General features: G+C 36.8%; 1 protein-coding gene across 2 annotated transcripts in view; it reads right to left on the bottom strand.

The window, feature by feature from the left end:
- Positions 1–23905, bottom strand: part of Stag1 (stromal antigen 1) — a 272956-nt gene that overhangs the window by 119062 nt on the left and 129989 nt on the right. For both annotated transcript variants that reach the window (XM_040740365.1, XM_005072015.4), the window contains exons 7-9: positions 23280–23484; positions 7630–7781; positions 2776–2849 (exon numbers count right to left, since the gene is read on the bottom strand). In XM_040740365.1, the coding sequence (XP_040596299.1) occupies positions 2776–2849; positions 7630–7781; positions 23280–23484 (431 nt within the window). The remainder of the gene's footprint in view (positions 1–2775; positions 2850–7629; positions 7782–23279; positions 23485–23905) is intronic.

The raw sequence follows: 23905 nt of genomic DNA, 5'->3' as shown, positions 1-23905 counted from the left end.
ACACCCAAACTGTAAAGAGAACAAGAAAATGAAAACATCCAGAAGCTGAAGGCTCAGTTGTTTAGAGCTCATGCTGTTCTTTTAGAGGACCTGAGTTCAATTTTCACCAATCACACCAGGTGGCTCACAACTGCCTATAACTCTGGTCCAGGGAATGAAAAACCCTTTCCCGGCCTATGTGGGTACTATATTCACACACTCGGACACATTCATACACATAATTAAAAATGAATCTTAAGCAAGAAATATATCTAAAAGTATCAAGAGAAAAAACAGTCAGGTGGCATGTAAGAGACTCACCAGTAAACTAAGGACCTCTCTGAAAGATCATATGTAATGAAAGAATGAAATGATAAATTCAAAATTCCCAACAACCAGTATGCAAGCAGCTGTTTGTAGTGATATCTTGTTTGTACTTTAACAAATAAAGCTTCCCTGATCAGAGAGCGAAACAACTCACTAGTTAGCCACAGAGGTCTGGAGAGACTGGGGGGGGGCTCGTGAGTGAGCCAGGCAAGTCAAAGCAAAACCACGATGTACCAAAATCAATGTTATAGAAACAAACAAAAATATGAGCAGAAATAAACACTCCCAATCAATATGAGCAGAAATAAACACCCCCAAATCAATAAAAGAAGTTATGTTTTTAGCCATTGTGGATACAACAGCAACAAACATAAATATCTGTGCAGTAAAGTAAAAATACCTTTGGGTAAATACTAAAGCTGCGTCTTAAGGTATTTGCTTCTAATTTTTACAAAATTTAATCAGCAAAGATGTCTATCAATTGATAAATGGATAATGATAATAGGATACATGGACATGGAATTTTACTCAACTGTTAAGTACAATGAAATTGTAAAACGTTTGGTGAATGAATAGAATCAGAAAAGAAAATTATATTAATTGTGGTAGATAGCCCAGGCCCAAAAGCACAAACACCACAGTTTCTTCATTACATGTAGATTCTAGCTTTGACACTTTTATATTTTGTGTGCATACTCTATAGTGCCCCTGAAAGCCACAAGTGTAAGACGGAACACTGGGGAAGGCCGGGAGGAGTGTTAAGAGAGCAGGGAGAGAAGGGCACAGGTAAAAAGAAAATGGAGAGGGGCATACTGGGAGAAGAAAGTTTTAAACAGGGAGGATGAAAGAGAAAAGATGGGGCATGACTAACCAAAATCAAGGGGTCATTAAAAAGAAAAAGCCAGATGGAAATATATATTCTGGTAACCCAATTAAAAAACATAAACGAAAGTTTGAAGGGAGACACCCTACATAGGTTGAAGCCCCACCCTAAAAGCAAAGATAGTCACTAAATAAAAATCCCAGTGTCAGTTGTGAAATATCTCTGTTAGGGTTGCTAGATAGGCAAGACTCAGGGGCCAAAACTATATACTCGATCATGCTGGACATAAGTAGACAATTAAGACCCTATTTGAAAGACACTGCATATACTGATTGTCAAGCTGGAAGCTTCCTCTGTGCTGGACAGCTTTTCACAGTCCTGGAAGGTGTTACAAAGGCTACCAGAGGTGAGATGTGCAAAAGAATCAGATGCAAGACATAGGTGATAAAGGGAGAAATCAATGGCCTTAACAAGCTACGAATTCTACAAATTACAATACTACTAAAGGCACACCTGATATAGGGGTAACCAACGAGTGTCTGAATTTGAGGCCTGCTCCATATAAGAGGATCTATTCCTTATACTATAAACCTGGTCAAAAAATCTATGCTTGGTTGTGGTGATATATTATATATGCTTTATTAAAGCTTGCCTGAGGGTATAGAAAGCAAAGCCAGTCACACTAGTTAGCTATAGAAGCCAGGCAGTAGTGGTACACATCTTTAATCCCAAGACTTAGGAGGTAGAGTTAAAGGGATCTGTTAGTTCGAGGCCACACTGAGCTACATGAAATTGATTCATTCCTAAAGAGAAAGAGCTCAAACAAAGATGATCTCAGCACTTGGGATCACACGCCTTTAATCCTATAATTAGGGAGGTATAAAAGCAAAGGGTCTCATGTGGAGAGTGATTCTCCAATCACACCGAGAAGTCTGAGGCTTGGTGGAGAGCTTGTGGACACAGGATCAGCCCTTTCAGCCTGAAGTAGAGGTAAGGGCTAGTGGCTTGGCTGCTTTACTTTTCTGATATTCACCTTGAAGCTTAAACCCCAATATCTGTCTCTGGGTCTTTTGTTTGTCCTGCTACACTTAGTGATGTCATAGGTCCTAGGAAGAAGCTTACTATTATAGCTTTGCAAAATGGACATAGTGTCAAGCTGCTTTCTGAATGTTTGTATCTACATATAAATATTTATATCAGCATAATATTTTCTCACCCTTAATCATGAACACCTCTCTGCAGTGAGCAGTAACGTAAAGACTAAAGGCTGACAGGATGTGATGAGTAAGTGACAGGTGAGGGTTACTCCTAAAAAAAGATTTAAAACACTACACTAAAATGTTTCTAATGTGATGACATTCGGTAGTTTATTACTAGGCCATATTAATTTTATGTTCACATGAATTCCTATTACATTAAAGAGAATATAAGTACATGGGGTATATCCAATAGTAACAAATATTCTGAGTTAGGAAGGATGTCTCAGCATCGGGGATAGCAAAACTTCCTCCAAATATTAAATAGTATTTATAGACAAAGTTACTTTCAAAGAAAGAAAACAAAATAAAAATAGAGTTTTAGAGCTGTACATACTATGCAACAACTGTTAAGGTTAAAAAAAATTCTAAATGATTAAAATACCTTACCGGTATCTATGAACAAATATACCCTTAAAAATAGAGTTCATCATATTTTCAATTTCATCTTGGTTTTCTTGTAGCTGAAATGAAAAAAATAAAAAAGGAAATTGAAATACTGGTCATTTTATTTGGAATGAATAGTTCCAATTATTTTAAACTACTGATTATCCTCATTCTGAGTAGTTATCAACCTTTTTTAATTCCCCCACCCCAATCCCAGAGACAAGGTTGCCCTATGTAGCCCTGGCTGTCTTGGAATTCTCTCTGTGGACCAGGCTGGACTCAAACTGTGGACCTGCCTGTCTCCCTAGTGATAGAATTAAAGGCATGTGCCACCACTGCCCTACACTAGTTATCAACATTTTGCGATTGTGCCACTCATGTCTGAAATTATCAGTAGAGCTTCTTTAGTTCTGCCACACTGGCTTTGAGGCCTCTCCTCTCTCCATACATAGGTGCTAGAAAAGAAGTGGTAGACTTTGGTGAACTTTGAACTTTTATGGAACAATCATTATTTGGAATCATCCTATATGTCTACACATTTCTCCAAATCAGGATTCTGGCTTAGTTCTGCCATCCTTGATGAAGAGGTCACCCTGATTTACATGGCTTTTCCTCCTTCACAAACATCATATCACTCTTGTTTGAGTAGCCTATAACTCAACTATACCAACTTCCCAAAATATAAGGAACAATAGAAAATAGAAATACTAGCCAACAAAGCTGTAATCCAGCAACAAAACACAGCACTATCACAGATGCACATATTTTAAGAAACATTACTGATCAGACTTAAGGTTTAAATTTATTTACTGTTCAAAAACAACACAACTGCTATAAAATGGCATCCAATATAATATTTATTAGCCCAATTTTTTCCTGGAATTTCATGTCAAATTATTCAGTGACATAATTGCTTTTATTATGCATATATATGATGTGCATGCTTGGTTATACGTAAAGTAAAATACTTTTAGAATGACTCTTGCTGTATGTTGTTACAAGATTTAGAGGAAAAATAGGCAGTACAATGATCTGTAACATACGTGGTGAGGTATGTTCTGATAAGGTAATTATAAATAAAACTAATCCAAGTTTTAAAACTTTGTATTTCATATATGGAAAATGCAGCATGATAGTTTAACCTAGTCGATTCTAAATTAGCTTTAGCCTACAACTGCAATCATTGAAAACAAAGCCTGTTTTATAACACTGACTTTTCACATCAATACAAGGATTGACTGGTTTTGTAGATATGATGGAATACAAGAATTGAAAATGTACAATTCAAAAAGGGCTGAGAACATAGTATACACACGTTATCAACATTGTGTGGCTGACTGTGAGCTACTACTGTCCGACAATACAGTGGGTATGGTACTTTACATTGCAATACTGAGAAAGGGTAAATATTCAAATTACAGCTTTTATGAAATGCTCACTGTTTCCAAACTACTGTAGAGCCTAAAAGCTTTCAGACCATCATGTAAGATCATTTATATAAATGTATAATAAATCACTCAAATTATACTTAAGACAAGTTTGAAAATAAACTTATGATGCATCTATAATATAAAAAATAATTCACGGCTGGACCAACAGCCTCCAAAGCAATACTGAGAAACTCTGTCTCGTAATTACCAAAAAAAAAAAAAAAAAAAAAATTCACTGGGGCCATACCTTCCAACCAGCACTAGTTAATGAAGCACAGTTTTGATTTCACTTCTACAATATTTCAAATACTATATGTGTTAAGAATAAAAATGTATCGTATAAAATACATGTAAATGGAATCTTAACATTCAGTACTGTCAGATTAGTACTTAGTTTGGAGATGTGGATTATTAAAGTCCTAGTATGCTGTAAACAGATAATGATGGAAGAATTTGTTAGGTCATTTGAAGATTAGAATTCCAAAATGTAATTAGGTGTGGGGGGTACCATCTGTATTCAGGGGTTTCAGATTAGAATAAGAAGTATCCAGGGAAATGAACCAAGAAGTCATTCATTTACACTACAATTTGGCAAAAACCAGTCAGCACTTGTTTACTTTGAGACTCTGTGAAAGGAGGAGTATAAAGATTATGCCATAACTAACTAATCTGGAGAAGAAAACTTAACTCAGCCATTTAGACTGGTGTGTGGTTATTGCTTAATTCTTTTAGCTATGTTTACTATGAGAAATAGGAGCAAAAACCAGAGCAGAAAGACTTGAAAAGCTTGGCTGCATGCTCCTGCTTTCACAATGCTGCCCCTTGCCACAAACTCAATAAAGCAGAACTGGTTTTCCTTGGAAGAAAATCTAAAACTATGAATCTAAACAAATCACATGTTTCTCTGAAGTGCTTTTAACAGGATGAAAATATGAAAACACAACTCTCAAACTATTAGAAATAAATTTCCTTTAAGCAACTAAGTTTGTTGTAATACTTCTGTCAAGCAATTATAATACAGGACTGCCCAACATAACTGCAAGATTCTTCAATACCTGGCCACAATCCCATGTAGGGCTGTATAATTAAATTTGGAGTCATGAAAAAGTTGACAACAGTGAAAGGTTGCTGAAAATTCAAAGATCAAAAATGAATTAAAAATCAAGCATGTAACAAATTCAAGGTGTTTCTGGCAGTTCTTGTCCAAGATTTAGTATGGGACTTTCTTCTGAACATAAAATATGCCCACTTTTCAATTTACATGCCATCATTTCACATAACACCAATGAATCCTGCCTCAAATACATGGCAGTGGTTTACGGTACATATGACAGATGTTTCTTAAAGACACATAATGACATGACACACTTTCAATAGTTCCCCAGTGTCATTCCTCAGCATGTATCAATTAGTTTATCTCTAAAGATACTGTATCTAAAATAGTTTTAAAATATTATACATTATAATATTTAACATTAAAAGTCAATTTTGAGCTTTAGACTTAGGTCTCTTAAAAGCCTGTTTCAAGAAGTCAAGCGTAGTGCTGCACACCATTAATCCCAGCACTTGGGAGGAAAGGTGGGCAGATCTCTGAATTCAAGGATAGCCTGAACTACACGGTGAGTTCCAGGATAGTCAGAGGTAGATAGTAGAGACCTGGGTTTTGAAAACAAACAAGCAGAAACAGAATTTCCCATACTTTCTGAAATAGTCCCATATACACGTCTGCCATTTTGTACTATGTACTTCTGTATAGCTGCAGTCTACTACTGCCAACCACAAAATCAAAATAATGTACAGCTCTAAAGGACTCTGAAGATGCTCTATGTTCTGAAGTTTCAAGTATTTAGCCTAGATTTAATTTTTGTGTTTCTACATGCATGTGTGAAATATATTGGTAAATGTGATCTTTGTGTACATATATATGTAGACTTTGTTATGCTGTATTCCTCAATCATGTCACTACAGTGTGTGTGTGTGTGTGTGTGTGTGTGTGTGTGTGTGTATCCTCCCCACCCCCCCTGAGATAGGGTCCCTTATTGAACCTGGGATCATACATTTAGCTAGACTAGATGAACAAGGGATCATCCTGTCTCTAGGTCCTTATAGTGCTAGGATTACAGTACAGTGCTGCTAAATCCATTGGGTACTGTGAATTTGAACTCAGGTTCTCATGGTCATGCAACAAGCACCATTCTAACTCAGCCATTTCCACTCCTAGACTTAGTTTATGTAAAAATAAGCATACATATTTCCTTAGTATAAATTTGGTTTTGTTGATATATGATAAATTGATATGCAAGCAAAATAATTCTTGTAAAAACAAATTTCTTTATGGTTTATTAATGAACACTGGTTGTTTAATCTGTACATCTTTTTTTTTTTAATGTGTACCCCAGCCCTCCTCGAACTCGTGATCTTCCTGCCTCTGCCTCCTTCAGCAAATCCTACTGGCGTGTGCCACCACAACCAGCTGTACATCTATTTTATATACATATATACTGTCACAATGTGGAAAGTTCCAGGGTGAAAGTTGGTCATGAGTGAAAGTTTTGGTATAGGCAATAATCTCAGTATAAACGTTTTTCCTATTTTGTTTGTTAAATCTCATTATACACATGCAATTGCTTTATGAAAATGTACCCTTTTTTATTAAAAGACTGATAATACAAACCACAAATTTTACTTCCAATAGGTTAAAAACAAACAACCTGTTTCTTACCAAGAAAAAACAAAACAAAAAATAGACAACATGGACTTAAGAGATGTCTTAATGTTTAAGAGCACTGGTTGTTTTTCCAGAGCACCTGAGTTTAATTCCCTGAGCCCACACACTAATCTGTGAATCCAGTACCTGGTAACCCAATACCCTCTTCTGGCCTCTATGAGCACTTTATGCATGTGGTCATAGACAGATGTGCAGGCAACACTCATATCCATAAAATAAAAATATCCAAAAATAAAATGAGATAGGTAACTTAAAAACATTTTTATCACATCTACAAAAATTAGATGGTCAAACCTAAAGTAAGAGATAGAAGCACTCAGAGACAGAGTGATTGCTTATTAAATAAACTCCTGGACTGGATTCCCTTGCACTGGAAAGTAGGAAGAAGGGAGAGACACTACTGTTACTTATATCAACTGAAACACAGACTGGAGCTTTTTCTATAAATACACATTTGTTCTCTCCCAAACCGGGTTATTATTTAGAGTACTTTTTGAACCTGCAACATACATAATTGACTTGTCTGACACTCTGGTAATCTTTTACTAAAATAAGTTCCCTTAATCATTGATGAATATTCTAGTTTCAGATTTAAGCCACCATAGCCAGTTTTAAAACGTTCTTTTCACAATAGTAGAAACTACTATATTTACTTAAACATTTACAAACCATAAAAGATCAAGTTACCATAAAACTTACCTCTTTGCGTTTCTGAAGTAGTAACTCCAGCCTTTCATTGGCTCTCTTCCCAATCATTTTATTTCTTTCAGCTTCATATTGCCTCTGTGTATTATCCTGATGAATACTGAGGTTTAAGGCAACGTTTACCAGAGCAGTCATCAACTTCATGGCTGCAAAATAAAGGACAATTACAATATTCACCTATGAAACAATTTTGAGATATAAGATTAAAAGTCAAAGCAACAGAAGAAAAAAGTTTCATAACCCAGGCATCATTTAAAATTAAATAATGATAACTGAAAAAAATAAACTCATCGTCTTAGTTGCAAATTAACTTCCTTCACTTTAGCAAATAATATGATTCACTAAAATTGTCCACTTCAAAGTCTTATCCAATGAGCTGGCTCAGTGGTGGAGAGCACTAGCTGCTCTTCTAGGAGACCCAGGTTTGATTCCTAGCAACCACATGGTAGCTCATATCTGTCTATAACTCTAGTTCCATGGGATCTAATGACCTCTTTTGGCCTTTGTGCACATGAGGCACACACACAGTGCACTGACAAACATTTATGCATATAAAATAATAAAATAAAGATTTAAAGGGTAGTGGAAGGAGGGGTGAGAAGGAGAACTGTGAATTGAATGTAAAATGAAATTAAAAATAAAATTTAAAAAATGTAAAAAGTCTTACCCAGGCTACCAGAACAGAAGACAGAAATACACAGACGCCTTGCCTACACCCACAAATTAACTGGGTGTAACGACACCTGTGCTACAAATGCTCCCTTTATTCGTTCACTTATATGAATCAAAAGTCCCTAAAATATACAATTACCATATGGACTTTAAACACAAGGAAAGGTTTCTCCCTCCACTGCTCACCTAAGAGTGGTACAATATCCAAACCCAGAAAAGGCACACTTACTTTCAAGCATACTAAGAATAAGAAAGATTTAAAGAACTTCACAATTTCCATTGAAATATATATATGTATATATAAAATACACAATGGTATATTTACCTACCTATGAATGCCCATTATTACAGAAAAATTTATTTCTCTATTTAAGCCAGCTACAAGTTAACAGTGACTATTATCACTCTTAAAAATATAAAACAAAAATACTGAAAACTTAAGTTAATGACCACTTATAAATTCATTTAATATTTCTAACATAAAATATTTTGACTATTATTGTGTTTCAAACTACAAGCTAGTGATTTTTAGTTGTATGCAAATAAGTGGAATATTTGGCTATATTATGACAGGTATTTTAAAAATAATGTGTATGAGAAAGAATAGTTAAATATTAAGAGGTATCTAGGGCATTCAAGCTCTCCAAATGTAGGAAGGCGTCAATTTATCAGCTTGTTTGAGCACACAGACAAATATCTACATTGCTAACAAATAAAACAAATTTAAAACAACTTCAAAATTAAAGAGTTGAGCGTCACAATTAAAGAGTTGGAACTCACAAGTAGAGGATAAGATACAGCTTTTCTCAAATTTAATGACTTTTGCTTTCAGCTGTATCTCCTGATGATCTCAGATCCCAAAGTCTGTCATTAACATAATGCCCTTCTTCCTAGCCCACACAAACAATAATCAAAATATTAAAACAAACAAAAGCTACAAAATGACTACTACATCCTCTCCAGGTATTACCAGATATAGTATAGCAGTGTTCTTTAAATTATTTCTCAACCCATACAATTAATTAATATTCAACCCAAAAAAGAATTGTCGACTCACTTCCAATTTCTTATAATGTTTATGAATGATCTTAAATGTAATTATTTTAGTTTTGGTATTGTCACTAATGGAATTCAGCATAAAAATTTGACACAGGCTTTCAAGTATCCTCTTATGTCAAAGAAAAGGTTCATTGTCATTTAAATTTCAAAGTGCTGTTAAAGAATAATGAACATGTTCTACCACAGTACTATTCAGAATGCCATAAGAAACAAAAGTTCTGGAAATAAAAGGTTTATGATCAAGTTTATTTTAAGAAACTTAAAGTTGATGACTTCTTGTACTTTGACTAAGATTAAGCATATTATTAAAAAGTAGAAAGTGCTTTGAATTTAATACCAACTTTATAATCATTTCAATTCATGTATGTTGCATGTCATAATAAAATGACATTAATAATACATTTCATTTTCCTGAAATTCATTTTACAGCATTTTGCAAAATCACTAGGAAGTTGTGGGTTGGAAACCTAAAACCTGTTTTTGCTAAGGTTTCAGGGATGCTTGTGTGGTGTTCCCTGTTTATCTATGGATGCAACATACAGTGAGGCAATGTTCTATGTCCTAGACACAAACAAACAAAAACAGGTCCAGACCCCAACCTCCGGCTTCCCCAGCTTCAGGTGAGCTTGGGTCCCCCTGGGACCAACCCACCCCTGCCCATCACCCATCCCCTCAATCTTCCAGGGGAACACTCCTGGCATCCAGAGGACCCGCCCACACAGGAAAGGCACCAGACCTTCCAGACCTCAATCTCCAGAGTCCCCAGCTTCAGCTTCAGGAAAGGAGACCAGTGGAGACAGAAAGACCCCCACCTGCACCCACTGGAAGAAGAGATGGGAAGAAGACTGAATAAGAGCTCACTCAGCAATAGAAAGACCAACATGACCCCACCAGAATCTAGAGAATCAATGCCAGCAAGACCTGAAAAGCACTAAATAAACGAAGCAGAGGAGATAGACTTTAAAATTATTTTATGAAGATGATAGAGACCCTCAAAGAGAAAACGAGAAAAACCCTTAAAGAAATAGAAGAAAACACAAACAAAAAATACATAAAATGGAGGAAAAGGTGAACCAAAATATTCAAGACATAAATTTCTCAAAGAATCTAAAGAGTACCAAGAAAAAACAATGAAACAAATGAGGGAAAAAACTCAAAGAGTTGAAGGATTGAAAGCTGAAATGGAAACAATAAAGAAAACACAGAATGAGAGGATGCTGGAAATAGAAAACTGGGTAAACGATCAGGAACTACAGATGTAAGTATCACCAATAGAGTACAAGAGATAGAAGAGAGAATCTCAGGTGTTGAAGACTCATTAGAAGATATACAGTCATCAACCAAAGAAAATCTCAAAACCAACAAATCCCTAACATAAAATATCCAGGAAATATGGGACACCGTGAGAATACTAGGCATAGAAGAAGGCAAAGAAATACAGCGTAAAGGTACAGAAAACATATTCAACAAAATCATAGAAGAAAACTTCCCTAACCTAAAGAAGAACATGACTATGAAAACACAAGAATCTTACATAACACCAAATAGGCTGGACCAGAAAAAGAAGTCACATCACAAAATAATAATCAAAACATCAAACCTACAGAGGCAGACCTATCTGAATTACACCTGACTTCTTAATGGAAGCTATGAAAGCCAGAAGATCCCGAACAGATGTCCTACAAATGCTAAGGGAACAAGGATGCCAGCCCAGACTACTATATTCAGCAAAGCTTTCAAGATGGAGAAAACAAAATATTCAATGACAAAGCGAGATTTAAACAATACGTATCAACAAATCCAGCTCGACAGACAGTGCTGGAAGGAAAACCTAGACCCAATGGAGATAACTACAATCACAAAGACATGGCAATAGATAATCCAACTTTACCAAACACCAAAAGAAAAAGGGAGGAGAACCTACACACAATAACTCCACTACAAATAAATCAAGCACAAACAAGAATCATCAGTTAATGGTCATTAATATCCCACAATGTCAATGGCCTCAACTTGCCTATAAAAAGATACAGAATAGCAGAATAGATATGAAGACAGAACCCATCCTTCTGCTGCATACAAGAAACACATCTCAATGTCAAAGACAGGCGTTACCTCAGAGTAAAGGGTTGGGAAATATAAACAAACTGCAAAAGAAAAACCACATGACCATCTTACTAGATGCTGAAAAAGCCTTTGACAAAATCCAGCACCCCTTCATGATCAAGGTCGTAGAGAGATCAGGGATAACAGGAACATACCTGAACATAATAAAAGCAATATATAGTAAACCAACAGCTAACATCAAACTAAATGGAGAGAAACTCAACACAATTCCTCTAAAATCATAAACAATACAAGACTGCCCACTCTCTCCATATCTCTTCAATATTGTACCTGAAGTTCTAGCTATAGTAATAAGACAACAAAAGGAGATCAAGGGGATGCAAATAGGAAAAGAAGAAGTCAAGCTTTCACTATTTGCAGATGATATGATAGTTTACATAAGTGACCCAAAAAACTCGGCAAGGGAACTCCTAGAGCTGATAAACACATTCAGCAAAGTGGCAGGATACAAGGTTAACTCAAAAAAAAATCAGTGGCCCTATTATATACAGATGAAAAAGTGGCTGAGAAAGAAATCAGAGAAACATCACCCTTTACAATAGCCATAAACAACATCAAATATCTGGGGATAATCTTAACCAAAGAAGTAAAAGAGCTGTATATCAAGAACTTTGAGTCTCTAAAGAAAGAAATCAAAGAGGATACCAGAAAATGGAAAGATCTCCCATGCTCTTGGATTGGTAGGATCAACATAATAAAATGGGAATCTTGCCAAAAACCAGTCTACAGATTCAATGCAATCCCTATCAAAATTACGGCACAATTCTTCACAGACCTGGAACGAACAATGATCAACTTTATATGGAAAAACAAAAGGCCCAGGATAGCCAAAACAACCCTATTCAATAAAGGAACTTCAGGAGGCATCACCATACCTGACTTTAATTTCTATTACAGAGCTATAGTCCTGAAAACAGCTTGGTACTGGCACAAAAATAGACAGGTAGACCAATGGAACTGAATTGAAAACCCTGATTTTACCCACACACCTATGCACACTTGATTTTTGACAAAGAAGCTAAGACTATACAAAGGAAAAAAGAAAGCATCTTCAACAAATAGTGCTGGCATAACTGGGTACTGGTATGCAGAAGACTTCAGAGAGATCCATGTTTATTGCCTTGGACAAAACTTAAGTCCAAATGTGTCAAAGATATCAACATAAATCCAGCCACACTGAAACTTTTAGAAGAGAAAGTGGAAGATACTCTTCAATGAATTGGTACAGGAGACCGCTTCCTGAACATAACTCCAGTAGCACAGACACTGAGATTGACAATTAACAAATAGGACTTCCTGAAACTAAGAAGCTTCTGTAAGGCAAAGGACACAGTCAACAAGACAAAAAGGGACCCCACAGATTGGGAAAAGATATTCACTAACCCCACATCTGACAGAGGGCTGATCTCCAAAATTTACAAAGAACTCAAGAAGCTATTCTCCAAAACACCAAAGGACCCAATTAAAAAGTGGGGGACTGAACTAAATAGAGAATTCTCAATTGAGGAGTATAAAATGGCTGAGAGACACTTGAGAAAGTGCTCAGCATCCATAGCCATTAGGGAAATGCAAATCAAAACAACCCTGAGATATCATCTTATTCCTGTCAGAGTGTCTAAAATCAAAAACACCAATGACAGTTTGTGCTAGAGAGGATGTGGAGAAAGGGGAGCACTCCTCCACTGCTGGTGGGAGTGCAAACTTGTACAGCTATTTTGGAAATCCGTATGGAGATTCCTCAGGAAAATGGGAATCAGCCTACCACAAGACCCAGCAATTCCACTCTTAGGCATATATCCAAAAGATGCAAATTCATACAACAAGGACATCTGTTCCACTATGTTCATAGCAGCATTCTTTGTAATAGCCAGAACCTGGAAGCAACCTAGATGCCCCTCAACTGAACAGTGGATAGAGAAAAATGTGGTACATTTACACAATGGAGTATTACTCAGCAGAAAAAAAAACAATGGAATCTTGAAATTCGCAGGTAAATGGATGGCACTAGAAGAAACCGTGCTGACTGAGGTAACCCAGTCACAAAAAGACAAACATGGTATGTACTCACTCATATATGGATTTTAGACATGGATCAGGATAGTGCCAGTCTGCACTTTCACTGACAGAGAATCTGGGAAACAGGAAGGAACCTAAGAGAGATATCGATGGTACCCCAGAGAAGAGGAATGAAGCAAGATCTCCTGAACAGATTGGGAATATGGTGGGAGGTGAGGGGGTGGGGGGGAGTGGGAGCTGCGAAGAAGAGAGGGGGAGAAGAGGAGGAGAGAGTAGGTCATGGGGAAACAGGAAGGTTGAGTGGGGGGTAGAATACGGGGAGAACACGATGAGAAATACCATAATAGAGTCATAGGTTAGAAGAGGGATCTGGCACCAGTGAGACGTCTAGTGATCTAAAGGGATGATACCAACTGGAAAGCTAAGCAATAGTTCATTTCTGATAATGAACTTGACATCTACCCTTAATACCATCCTTTATCCAGTGACTGATGGAAGCAGAGGCAAACACCCACAGCTAAACACTGAACTGAACCCATGGAACCCAGTGACAGAGAGAGAGGAGCGATAAGCAAATTGGCAAAGAATGGGCTGGTGAAACCAGCAGAGACAGCTGATCTGAACAAGGGGAGCTCTTGGACCCCAGCCCGACAGCTGGGAGGCCAGCATGGGACTGATCCAGACCCCCTGAGTGAGAGTCAGTGAGGAAGACTGGGCAATCGATGGGACCCTGGGCAGTAGATCAGTGTTTATCCCTGGCATACAAACAGACTTTGTGTGTCCATAACACAAAGAGGGATACTCTCTCAGCCTGGAGTCTTAGGGGAGCGCCTGGGCCCTGCCCTGAGCGAAATGACAGACTTTGGATATCCCCTATGTGGAAGGAAGTGGGGATAGGGTGGGAGGCTGGGTGGGGAGGAGTGCGGGAGGAGGGGAGGGAGAGAGAACTGGGATTGACATGTGAAGCAAGCTACTTAAAATTAAAGTAATAAAAAAAGAAAAATAAACAAAACAGAATAAAGCCAAACAGTTGTACCAATGATTTTTACATTCTAGTAAAGAAAAGACAGAAAATATATGCTATGGTTTAGATGTTTAATTTCAGCAGGAAAGGCATATGTGCTGATGCTCTTTGGAGATGCTCAAATCTTCAGCAAGTAGCCTGATAGTTATTGGAAGTATGCCTTAAAGCAACTGTGAGGCGTAGTCTCTTTTCCTCCTGGTTGTGTGGTCTAAGCTTTTAGGTAGTGCCACATGCTTCTCTTATAATGTGCTTCCAGGGGCTCAACCCTAGAAACCAATTATCATGAACCGGACCTATAAAACTAATTCTAAATAAGCCTTTACCTTTACAACATGATAATCTTGGTTATTTTGCTATAGTACTAGAAAGCTAACAACATAGAATTAATGCCAAGATCACGAGAACTCTGCTGATGCTGTATACCTGTTTATGTGAGAAGCCTTAGGAATTGATTTGTAAAATTATCATAGTACAGGTTAGAGAGAGCCTAGAATATTATAAATAGGCAGAACAGACAGTTCTGGCATAGGCTCAGAGCAGATGGAATGCTGCTAAAATGTAAGCACTAAAGGCTATATTGATAAGGTTTCAGACGAAGATGCAGAAACTACTGGGAACACCATGGAAGATTTTTGCTGCGTTTTGTTTATGACGCAAGACTGTATGATAGGTGAAGCTTAAAAGGTAACGGAGTAGAGAATGTGGCTGAGAAAATTCCAAGGCACTTCAGAATTCTGGCAGAAGTACAAGCATTACTGGGTGATTTTTTAGGAAAATGTATAATTCAAAAATATGCTCAGAAGAAAATACTGGAAAAACCTGCAATTTGGTCAGAAAAGAACTGCAAGAAAAGACATTGCCAACGATGGTGACGTTACCAGTGGCAACAAGAAGCCTAGTGCTAAAACCAGAACAATAAGAGTGCCTCAGGAGTATCCCAGTAATCAGGAAGGACATTAATTAGGGATCAGAGAAGAAATAAAAGTTGTTTCAAAAACATGCCAGGGAAGAATCATTTATAAAAACAAACAGTTCTGAGGTTTTTGGTCTCTGGGACAGATCTAGAGAGCTGTTTCCAAAGGAGTCAACTTCCTTTGTTCATTTCACAAGGTACTGGGTAGCCGATAAACCAACCCATGGTTCAGGTAAGCCCAGCAAAGGCAACAGATCATGTCTATGGAAAGTTGGTTTTGTCGGCATGTGAAACATCACAATCATGAGATCATAAAGACTCCCACTGAAATTTCAAAGGAATGCCTGGCAAGTTAAGTAGCAATGTTGAAAGGCCCAAGTCTGCAAGCAGCCCTGACAGAGAGAAGCATGAAGATGTTTACAATGAAGCAGAAGCTTCACTGATGAATCCAGAAGCTCAAACAGTTGCCAAGATAAGCTGCAGGCAATGTACAAAACCAATCTAAAAGAGTGGCAGGTAAGCTACATCTTACAACATTTACCAAGCCCTTTTGAGCATACATTCTACTATAGAATAATCTGGAACCTGGACAGGGAGCTTTCAAATGCAATGTATGCCTTATTTCTTTTGAGGTTTTCTTTGTTCTGACCCCTTCTTTCCAATCCACTATTTCTCTCTTTGTAAATGGGAATGTTTACTCTAAAGACTATATAGGTAGTAGTCTTTTGCTTTGTTATTCAAGGTATTTCCCCCAGGTCTGACTTAACTGTTGAACACCAAAGGGCAAAGACTGTTGTGGTGCCCTAAAGAATACTAAGCCCACAAGCATTAACAGCTAGGTGCCTATAGGCCTATAACTATACAGCTGATATCTGACAAATAAAACTATGTTGGGAAATGGGACAATTTGGATTTTTATGAGACAAATGTTGATATTACTTTTAATTATACCAATATTATATGGAAATAAAAGCACATGCTAAGCTTGAAGACTAAAAATGGGAAGGATTTAAGTAATTCCTGTTTATGTTGTAAAATTCCATCTAAAACATCAGGGAGAAATGATTTTCATCTTCAGTGAGTCCACAAAATAAATACAATCCCAAATCAGAAATGTATTACTACATAAACATAGCAAGATGATGAACAGAGAACATTCACAACAAATCAAGGATTAGAAAATGCATGGTAACTAACTATAGCTAGAATAAGAAAAGTTATTTTCCTCTGAGGAACCCAGAAACATTCAACAATTACATTTCAGCTTAACAGAAGGTAAAGAGAGCAAACTATGTTCTCATAATATCCAAATGAGATAGCTACTTAAAGTACAAACCATGTTACTTATGTCTTAAGGTTAAAAATAAAAACTTCTGAAATATGAGGCGTCTTTACTAAAATGTATCTATGGTAGTATGCTTAAATAAAGATAACTGAGAGAGGTGTAATATATAACTGCTAAAATTCTGTTTTAAGTTAATACAAAGCCTTCCAAAAAGAATGTTTATTTCCAACAGAATAAGAATACATGTAACTGTGGGACTTCTAGAACTGTGAAGAGTTGAAATAGGTTACATTGTAATGTAAGACATAAGACATAAAAGATTGACAATAGAGACACAATCTAATTTAGAACAAAGGTTTTTGATATTTAGAAGACAGAGTAAAAGTACTACTGATAAAAATCACTCAGGAAACTAAAGATGCTATAGAACTCATACCTTACCCTGAAATTAACTAAAGTGATTGTCTTTCTTCTCAGCTAAGATGTAAGCAAGGTCAGGGATCAAATATATCTGGCCATAACTGGCTGGTAACTGGCCATGAACATAGTCTTTGAAGCAGATTAAAAGTCCCTGCCCATCTTACCTGTCTTCTAAAGTGAATAAAAATGATTATTTTTTATTCTATGACTCTCATATGTACAATTAAAATGGATATTGACTGTCCAACTAGAATTAAGTTCTGATACATGGCCACCTCCTTTGTTCAAAGCTTTATACATGTATCAGAAGCTTTATACAACTGAGCTTTGGAAGAAATGAGCATTTAGTGTACACATATGGTAATTATAGATATATTATTAAAGAATCGCTAACTAAGGATACTACCCTTTAGAACTTGGAATAAAAATGTTAAATACATTCTATTTTTCAATATCCAATAATACCTTTCCATTATTCAAAAGGCAATTTTGGGCAGGGAAGCAGGTAGGCTAACTGTAGATCTTCATCTAGCTCCTTTCCTCCAAATCCAATCCCCAAGGCTTACTCCCAGCTCTGTAGAAGACCACCTGATGCAGCTTCGCTTATCGCCCACTCGGCCCCATTTCCAGTGGATCACACAGATCTTACCTTCTAAATTTCCTTGCTCAAATTAATTGCATTATCCCAGGCCCCCTACCTCCAGCAAGCATTCCCTGAGAACCCACTGGTCACTCAAGCCAGGGAAGTAAGCAGGCTACCTGCAGATTTTCACCTCTTCCGTCCCTCTTCCCAATTCAATGCAGTCTCATCCCTAGCTTTATAGCAGACTACCTATTTTAGTCTCTCCTCATCCTGGCCCTATTCCAAGGAGACTAAACAGATTTTGGTGGAACACCCTGCTTGCCTCCCTCATATGAACCTCCAGCAGCTCACCTCCATTCCTAAGTGTCAGCTCCCAATACCCATGAATATATTTTACCTGGAACCATAAGCGATCACACCTATCAGAACCCCAGGAATTTCCTAAGAGGAAGCACATAGCCACCATACCCTCCTAAGAACCAGAGAGGGAAACAGAAACCAAGAAAACAGAGAACCACCACCCAACCAATATAAGACTGTATATTAGCCAGATGCATAGATACCAGAGAAAGATGCAAACAATAACCAGGACAAGAGCGCAGCAAACAAACCATGGTAGCCCCTAAGTACTCCAATATACCTGAAGCACAAGAAAAACACTTTAAAATAACCTTTGTGGATATGACAGAGGTCCTAAAAAAGGAAATGAATAAATTTCTTAAAGAAATGTTTGGAAAAAAAACAAAGAATGGAAGGAAATTAGTAAAACAGTTCAAGATGTGAAAGTGAAAACAGAATCAACACAAAAGTCAAACAGATAAATCAGGAAATGAAAAATTCAGGAACTTGAACAGAAACCTTAAAGACAAACCTAACCAATACAAGAGATAAGAGAATCATAGGCATTTATGGCATGGCATAGGAAATGAACTTTTCTTTGTTCAAACAAATGTTGAATTTAGAAAAGAAATCCTGGCACAAAACATTTAGGAAATCTAGGATATTATGAAAAGATCATATCCAGGAATCATAGGAGTAGAGAAACGAGAAGAAACCCATATACCACCAAATTGTAAAATCTAAAAGAAACATAATTTTCTTGATAAATTCCACTTGGAAAAGTCTGATAAGCAATTTAAAAAGAGCTAAAACTCCTAGTAAAACAGAAACAGTCATGAAAAGTCTGTTAACCAAAAAAGGGCAGGAACAGATGGTCAAATTATTCTACAAATAGGAAGAAGATTGCTCAATTTGTTTTATGAGGTGACACATGCTGATACCCAAACCATAAAAGGATCCAACAAAGAGAATTACAAACCAATTTCCCTTATGAACATAGATGCAAAAATTCTCAATAAAACACTTGCAAAACAAACCCAAAAACACATCAAAAAGATCATCTATCATGATCAAGTAGGCTTCATCACAGAAATACAGAGATGGTTCAATATATGTAAATCAATATAAACAAACAGGAAAAAAAAAGCTCACATATCTCATTAGATGCAGAAAAGGCCTTTCATGATAAAAGCCCTGGACAGATTAAGGATACAGGAGACACAGTTCAACATAATAAAGGCAGTGTACAGCAAGCTCACAGCCAACATCAACTTAGTTGAGAGAAACTCAGGTCACTAAAATCAGTAACAAGACTAAGTTGACCACTCTCTCCATACTTAGTCAATATAGTACTTGAAGCCTTAGCTACAGCAATAAAACAACTGAAGGAATTCAGTAGGATACAAACTGAAAAGAAGTCAAAGAATCTTTATTTGCATATGATATGATAGTATACAAAAATGACCTGAAAAATTGCATCAGGGAACTGCTACAGCTGACAAACTCTTACATTTTAGTAGCTAGATACAAAATATAACTCCTTAAAACCAGTAGCCTTTCTATACACAAATGATAAATGGACTGAGAAAGAACCTCAGTAATGGTAACATATTTTGGGGTAATTCTAAGCAAGAAAGTTAAAGTCCTTGAAGAAAGAAACTGAAGAGGGTATTAGAAGATGGAAAGATCTCTCATATTCATGGATCTGTAAGATTAATATAATAATTAATATAATAAATAACTAATATAATAAAATTAGCAATTCTACCAAAAGTAATCTACAGATTAAATAAAATCCCCCATCAAAATTCCAAGACAATTCTTTGCAAAACTTTACACGACTTGAAAATTTTAAATTTTCTATAAACACACACACACACACACACACCCAGAATAACTAAAACAATCCTGAAAAAACAAAAACTGCTGAAAGTATCACCATTCCTAATCTCAAACTATATTTACAGAGATATTGTAATAAAATAAAAAAAGCACAGTATTGGCTCAAAACAAGACATATTGATCAATGGAATCAAATTAAAGACCCAGGCATAAATGTATACACCTATGGACACTGGATTTTGGATAAAGAAGGCAGAAATATATACTGTACAAAAAAAGATAGCATCTTTTAATAAATGGTGCTGGTCAAACAGAATGGCTGCATGTAGAAAAATTCAAGTAGATCCACATACTTACCACCTTATAAACTCAATCCCAAATAGATCAAAGACCTCCCCCTAAAACCAGATTCCCTAAACCTGACACCTGAGAAAGTGGGGAATATGTTTGAACACATTGAAGCAGGGAAAGATTTTCTGAATAAAACACTTTTGGCAAGGCATGAAGATCAACAATTAATAAAGAGGACCTCATGAAATTGAAAAGCAGAAGCCTACAGAACAGAAAAATTATTTTTACCAACTACACATTTGATAGAGGACTAATATCCAAAATATATAAAGAACACAAAAACTAGATACCAAGAAACAATCCAATTAAAAAATGGGGTACAGACCTAAATGAAGAATTCGCAATAGAGGAAATGCAAATGGCTTAAAAACATTTGAAGAAATTGTTCAACATACCTAGCTATCAAAGAAATACCAATCAAATCTACTCTGAGATTTCATCTCAAACCCATCAGAATGACTAAAATCAATAAGACAAGGGATTTGTTATGCTGTTGAGGATGTGGAGTAAGGGAACACCCATCCATTGTGGGACTACAAACTTTAGCTACTATGGAAATCAGTATGACAATTCCTCAGAAAGATTGGAATCTATCTATCTTGGGAATATAACCAAAAGTTATTTCAACCTTCCATAAGGATAATGCTCAACAATGTTCATTGCTGCTCAATTCATAACAAACAGACATTGGAAACAACTTAGATGTTTGTCAACAGACGGAGTTAGAAAAAAATTATCCTGAGTGAAGTAACCCAGACTCAAAATGACACATATGGTATGTATGTATGTATGTATGTATGTATGTATGTATGTAAGTAATTATGTGCAATTAAATTAACAATAACCAATGCAGAGGTAAGGTATAAAGGATGGGGGGAGGGGAACATGACAGCTCTTGGAAAGGGAAATAGAATACAGTAATGTATTGATGTGGAGGAGCAAGTGGAGAGAGGCACAGAAGAGGCGGGCAAGGGTGAGAATACAGGAGGAACAGTTAAAATTAAGTGCCATCTGAGGGCCAGTATGGAATCTTAGTGCAGTAACCACTTCCTGTAATATAGACATACATGAAGGAGATCTAAATGAAATCACCAAATAACAAGAAAGACAACTGGAAAAGTTCTTGTCACCAAATAGCTTCCAGTATCAGGACTGGGTTACATCTAATCAAGTTGTTGGCCAAAGGGTTCTCTTAGGAGCCCCCAAACAACCCACACTACTGCCAAGACTAAGTTGCTCTCTACAAATTGATGGCAAGGCCCCATTGTTGAATTCAATGTCTACACAACTCAATGAGGAAAAAGTCAAGCTATTGCTTGTGGTGATATTCTGCTTATGATTTAACTAATAAAACTTGCCTAAAGATCATAGTGCAGAACTAGCCACACTAGTTAGTCATAGAGTCCAGGCAGTGGTGGCACACACCTTTAATCCCAGCACTCAGAAGACAGAGGCAGATGGATCTCTGTTAGTTCAAGGCCACCATTAGAGTGAATCAATCTAAGCGAAACAGTCCACATCTTTAACTCCAGCACTTGGAATCACATGTCCTTAATTTCAGCACTAGGGGAGCTGGAGACAAGAGTGATATGGCTGGAAGGAAGGAGGAATATAAGGCAGGAGGAGATAGGAACTCAGTGTAGTCTGAGGAGGCAGTCTGAGGACAGGTTTGCACCTTTGGTCTAAGGATTCAGTAGAGGTAAGAGGTTTCTCTTGTGGTTGGCTCTTTTACTTCTCTGATCCTTCAGCTTTTACCCTTATAGCTGACTCCGAGTTGTATTATTAAGAACAATTAGAATTGTGCTACAAGTGCCTACATAAAGCCTTCATCCCTAAGTGCCAGTGTCTTTGGTATAGGAAGGTGCACTGAATGTAAATAGGACACATATAGCAACCCAAACACAAATTCTTAGATTTACAATGGTTTTCCTGCCTCAACATATGCTAGTGCAATGGTAGCACAAAGCTTGTAGGATTAGCCAACCAATATCTGTTGTGGTACATTTATATACTAGGTGATGGTATATTGCTGTGATTGGTGTAATAAAAGGGTGAATGAATAAGAGCTATTGGGACAAATCTAAGCTCTGGTCAACCTTTCATAATAGGTCTCTGTGTAGTTTTTTGTAAGCTGGTGGCTTCCAAAAAAATCTGATGACAAATATCTAATTTATTTAAAGTCCATTCCATGAGACAGAACCCATACTACTTCAGTGACTAAGAAATGAGACTAGGCAGATCAGGGAGCTAGAGTAAACCCAAATACAGTTCTAAAAAAATACATAACAACAAATTACTTCTAATGACATTGTACTATATCAACAGATCAGTACCCTGTTCCGCCATCATCAGAGAACCTTGCTTTTGTAGCAGACTGGAACAAATACAGAGACCCACAGCCAGACACTACACAGAGTGAAAGATTGTACAAGATACTTTTATGTCAACTTGACACAAGCTAAAGTTATCTCAGAGGAGAGAATCTTGATTAAGATGAGGCAATAAGCAACCCTACTGGACATTTTCTTAATGACTGATGGGGGAGTCCTTTAATCCCAGCAATCAGTAAGTTGAGACAATTGAAGTACTGTGAATTGGAAGCAAGTCTGGCATATATATCCAGCTACAGGCAAGCCAAGGTTACATAGTGAGACCCTGTCTCAAACAAACAAACACACACAACACCAACAACTTGTGTTTTACCAAAGCACATGGCATAATAATCTCCTAAAATTTTTTTGGCTTGGGTAAAATGGGGAGATATGTTCAAAGCACATTTACATATTGGCACAAAACCAGGCTCAGTATATTGAAAACAAAAAACTGAAAAACACAGCTAATAGAAAACCAACAGACATTTATAATATTGGACCGCTATTTTCAATTTTATTCTTAAGGTTGTTAAATACCAAGTAGGAAAATTGTCATGTTTTATTTATTAAATAAAAGTTTAGTTACAATAAAACAATATTTGGCAAACTCATTGAAAAGCAAAAGAGAAATAGGTACTTACCAGCAAGGGTACTTGTATGCCTAAAAGCTCTGACCTGGGAATCTGATAAACCAGTCAAAAGAGAGATTACGGTGTCCATCATATATTCATCATAAATTATGCTATACTGACACTGTCGAATCAGGACTCCAATAAATTCACAAAAATTGGAACGGAATTTTTTCCATTGAGGACCAGGCATGGTAAGGGGGTAGTCACCACTGTCCTAGAAGGTATAAAAAGAACTTATTAAATATTGCAAGATAATAGATCAGATTTTTTATTCCTACATACAAAAGAATATTTTATTCCTAAATACATGTGGACTGAAATATGTCTTTCATGGGTACATTAACAGTGTTAATATTTTTGCTTTAAACATGTATAAATCTTAAAGTGCTCAAAACTATTATGTTAAGATCAGTGTTTGGAGCCAGGCGGTGGTGGCACACGCCTTTAATCCCAGCACTCAGGAGGCAGAGGCAGCGGATCTCTGTGAGTTCGAGGCTGGGCTGGATTGACAGCCTCCAAAACAATACAGAGAAACTCTGTCTCGTAAAACCAAAAAAAAAAAAAAAAAAAAAAAAAAAATCAGTGTTTGGACTTTGGGAGCCCATTCCACGTGGAGGGATGCTGTCGCCACTTGG

The sequence above is a fragment of the Mesocricetus auratus genome, unplaced genomic scaffold (genome assembly GCF_017639785.1).
Source record: "Mesocricetus auratus isolate SY011 unplaced genomic scaffold, BCM_Maur_2.0 Super-Scaffold_100691, whole genome shotgun sequence".
In the NCBI taxonomy this organism is placed as follows: Eukaryota; Metazoa; Chordata; class Mammalia; order Rodentia; family Cricetidae; genus Mesocricetus; species Mesocricetus auratus.
The sequence above is the reverse complement of the archived record's forward strand: the minus strand, read 5'-3'. Positions and strand labels throughout refer to the sequence as shown.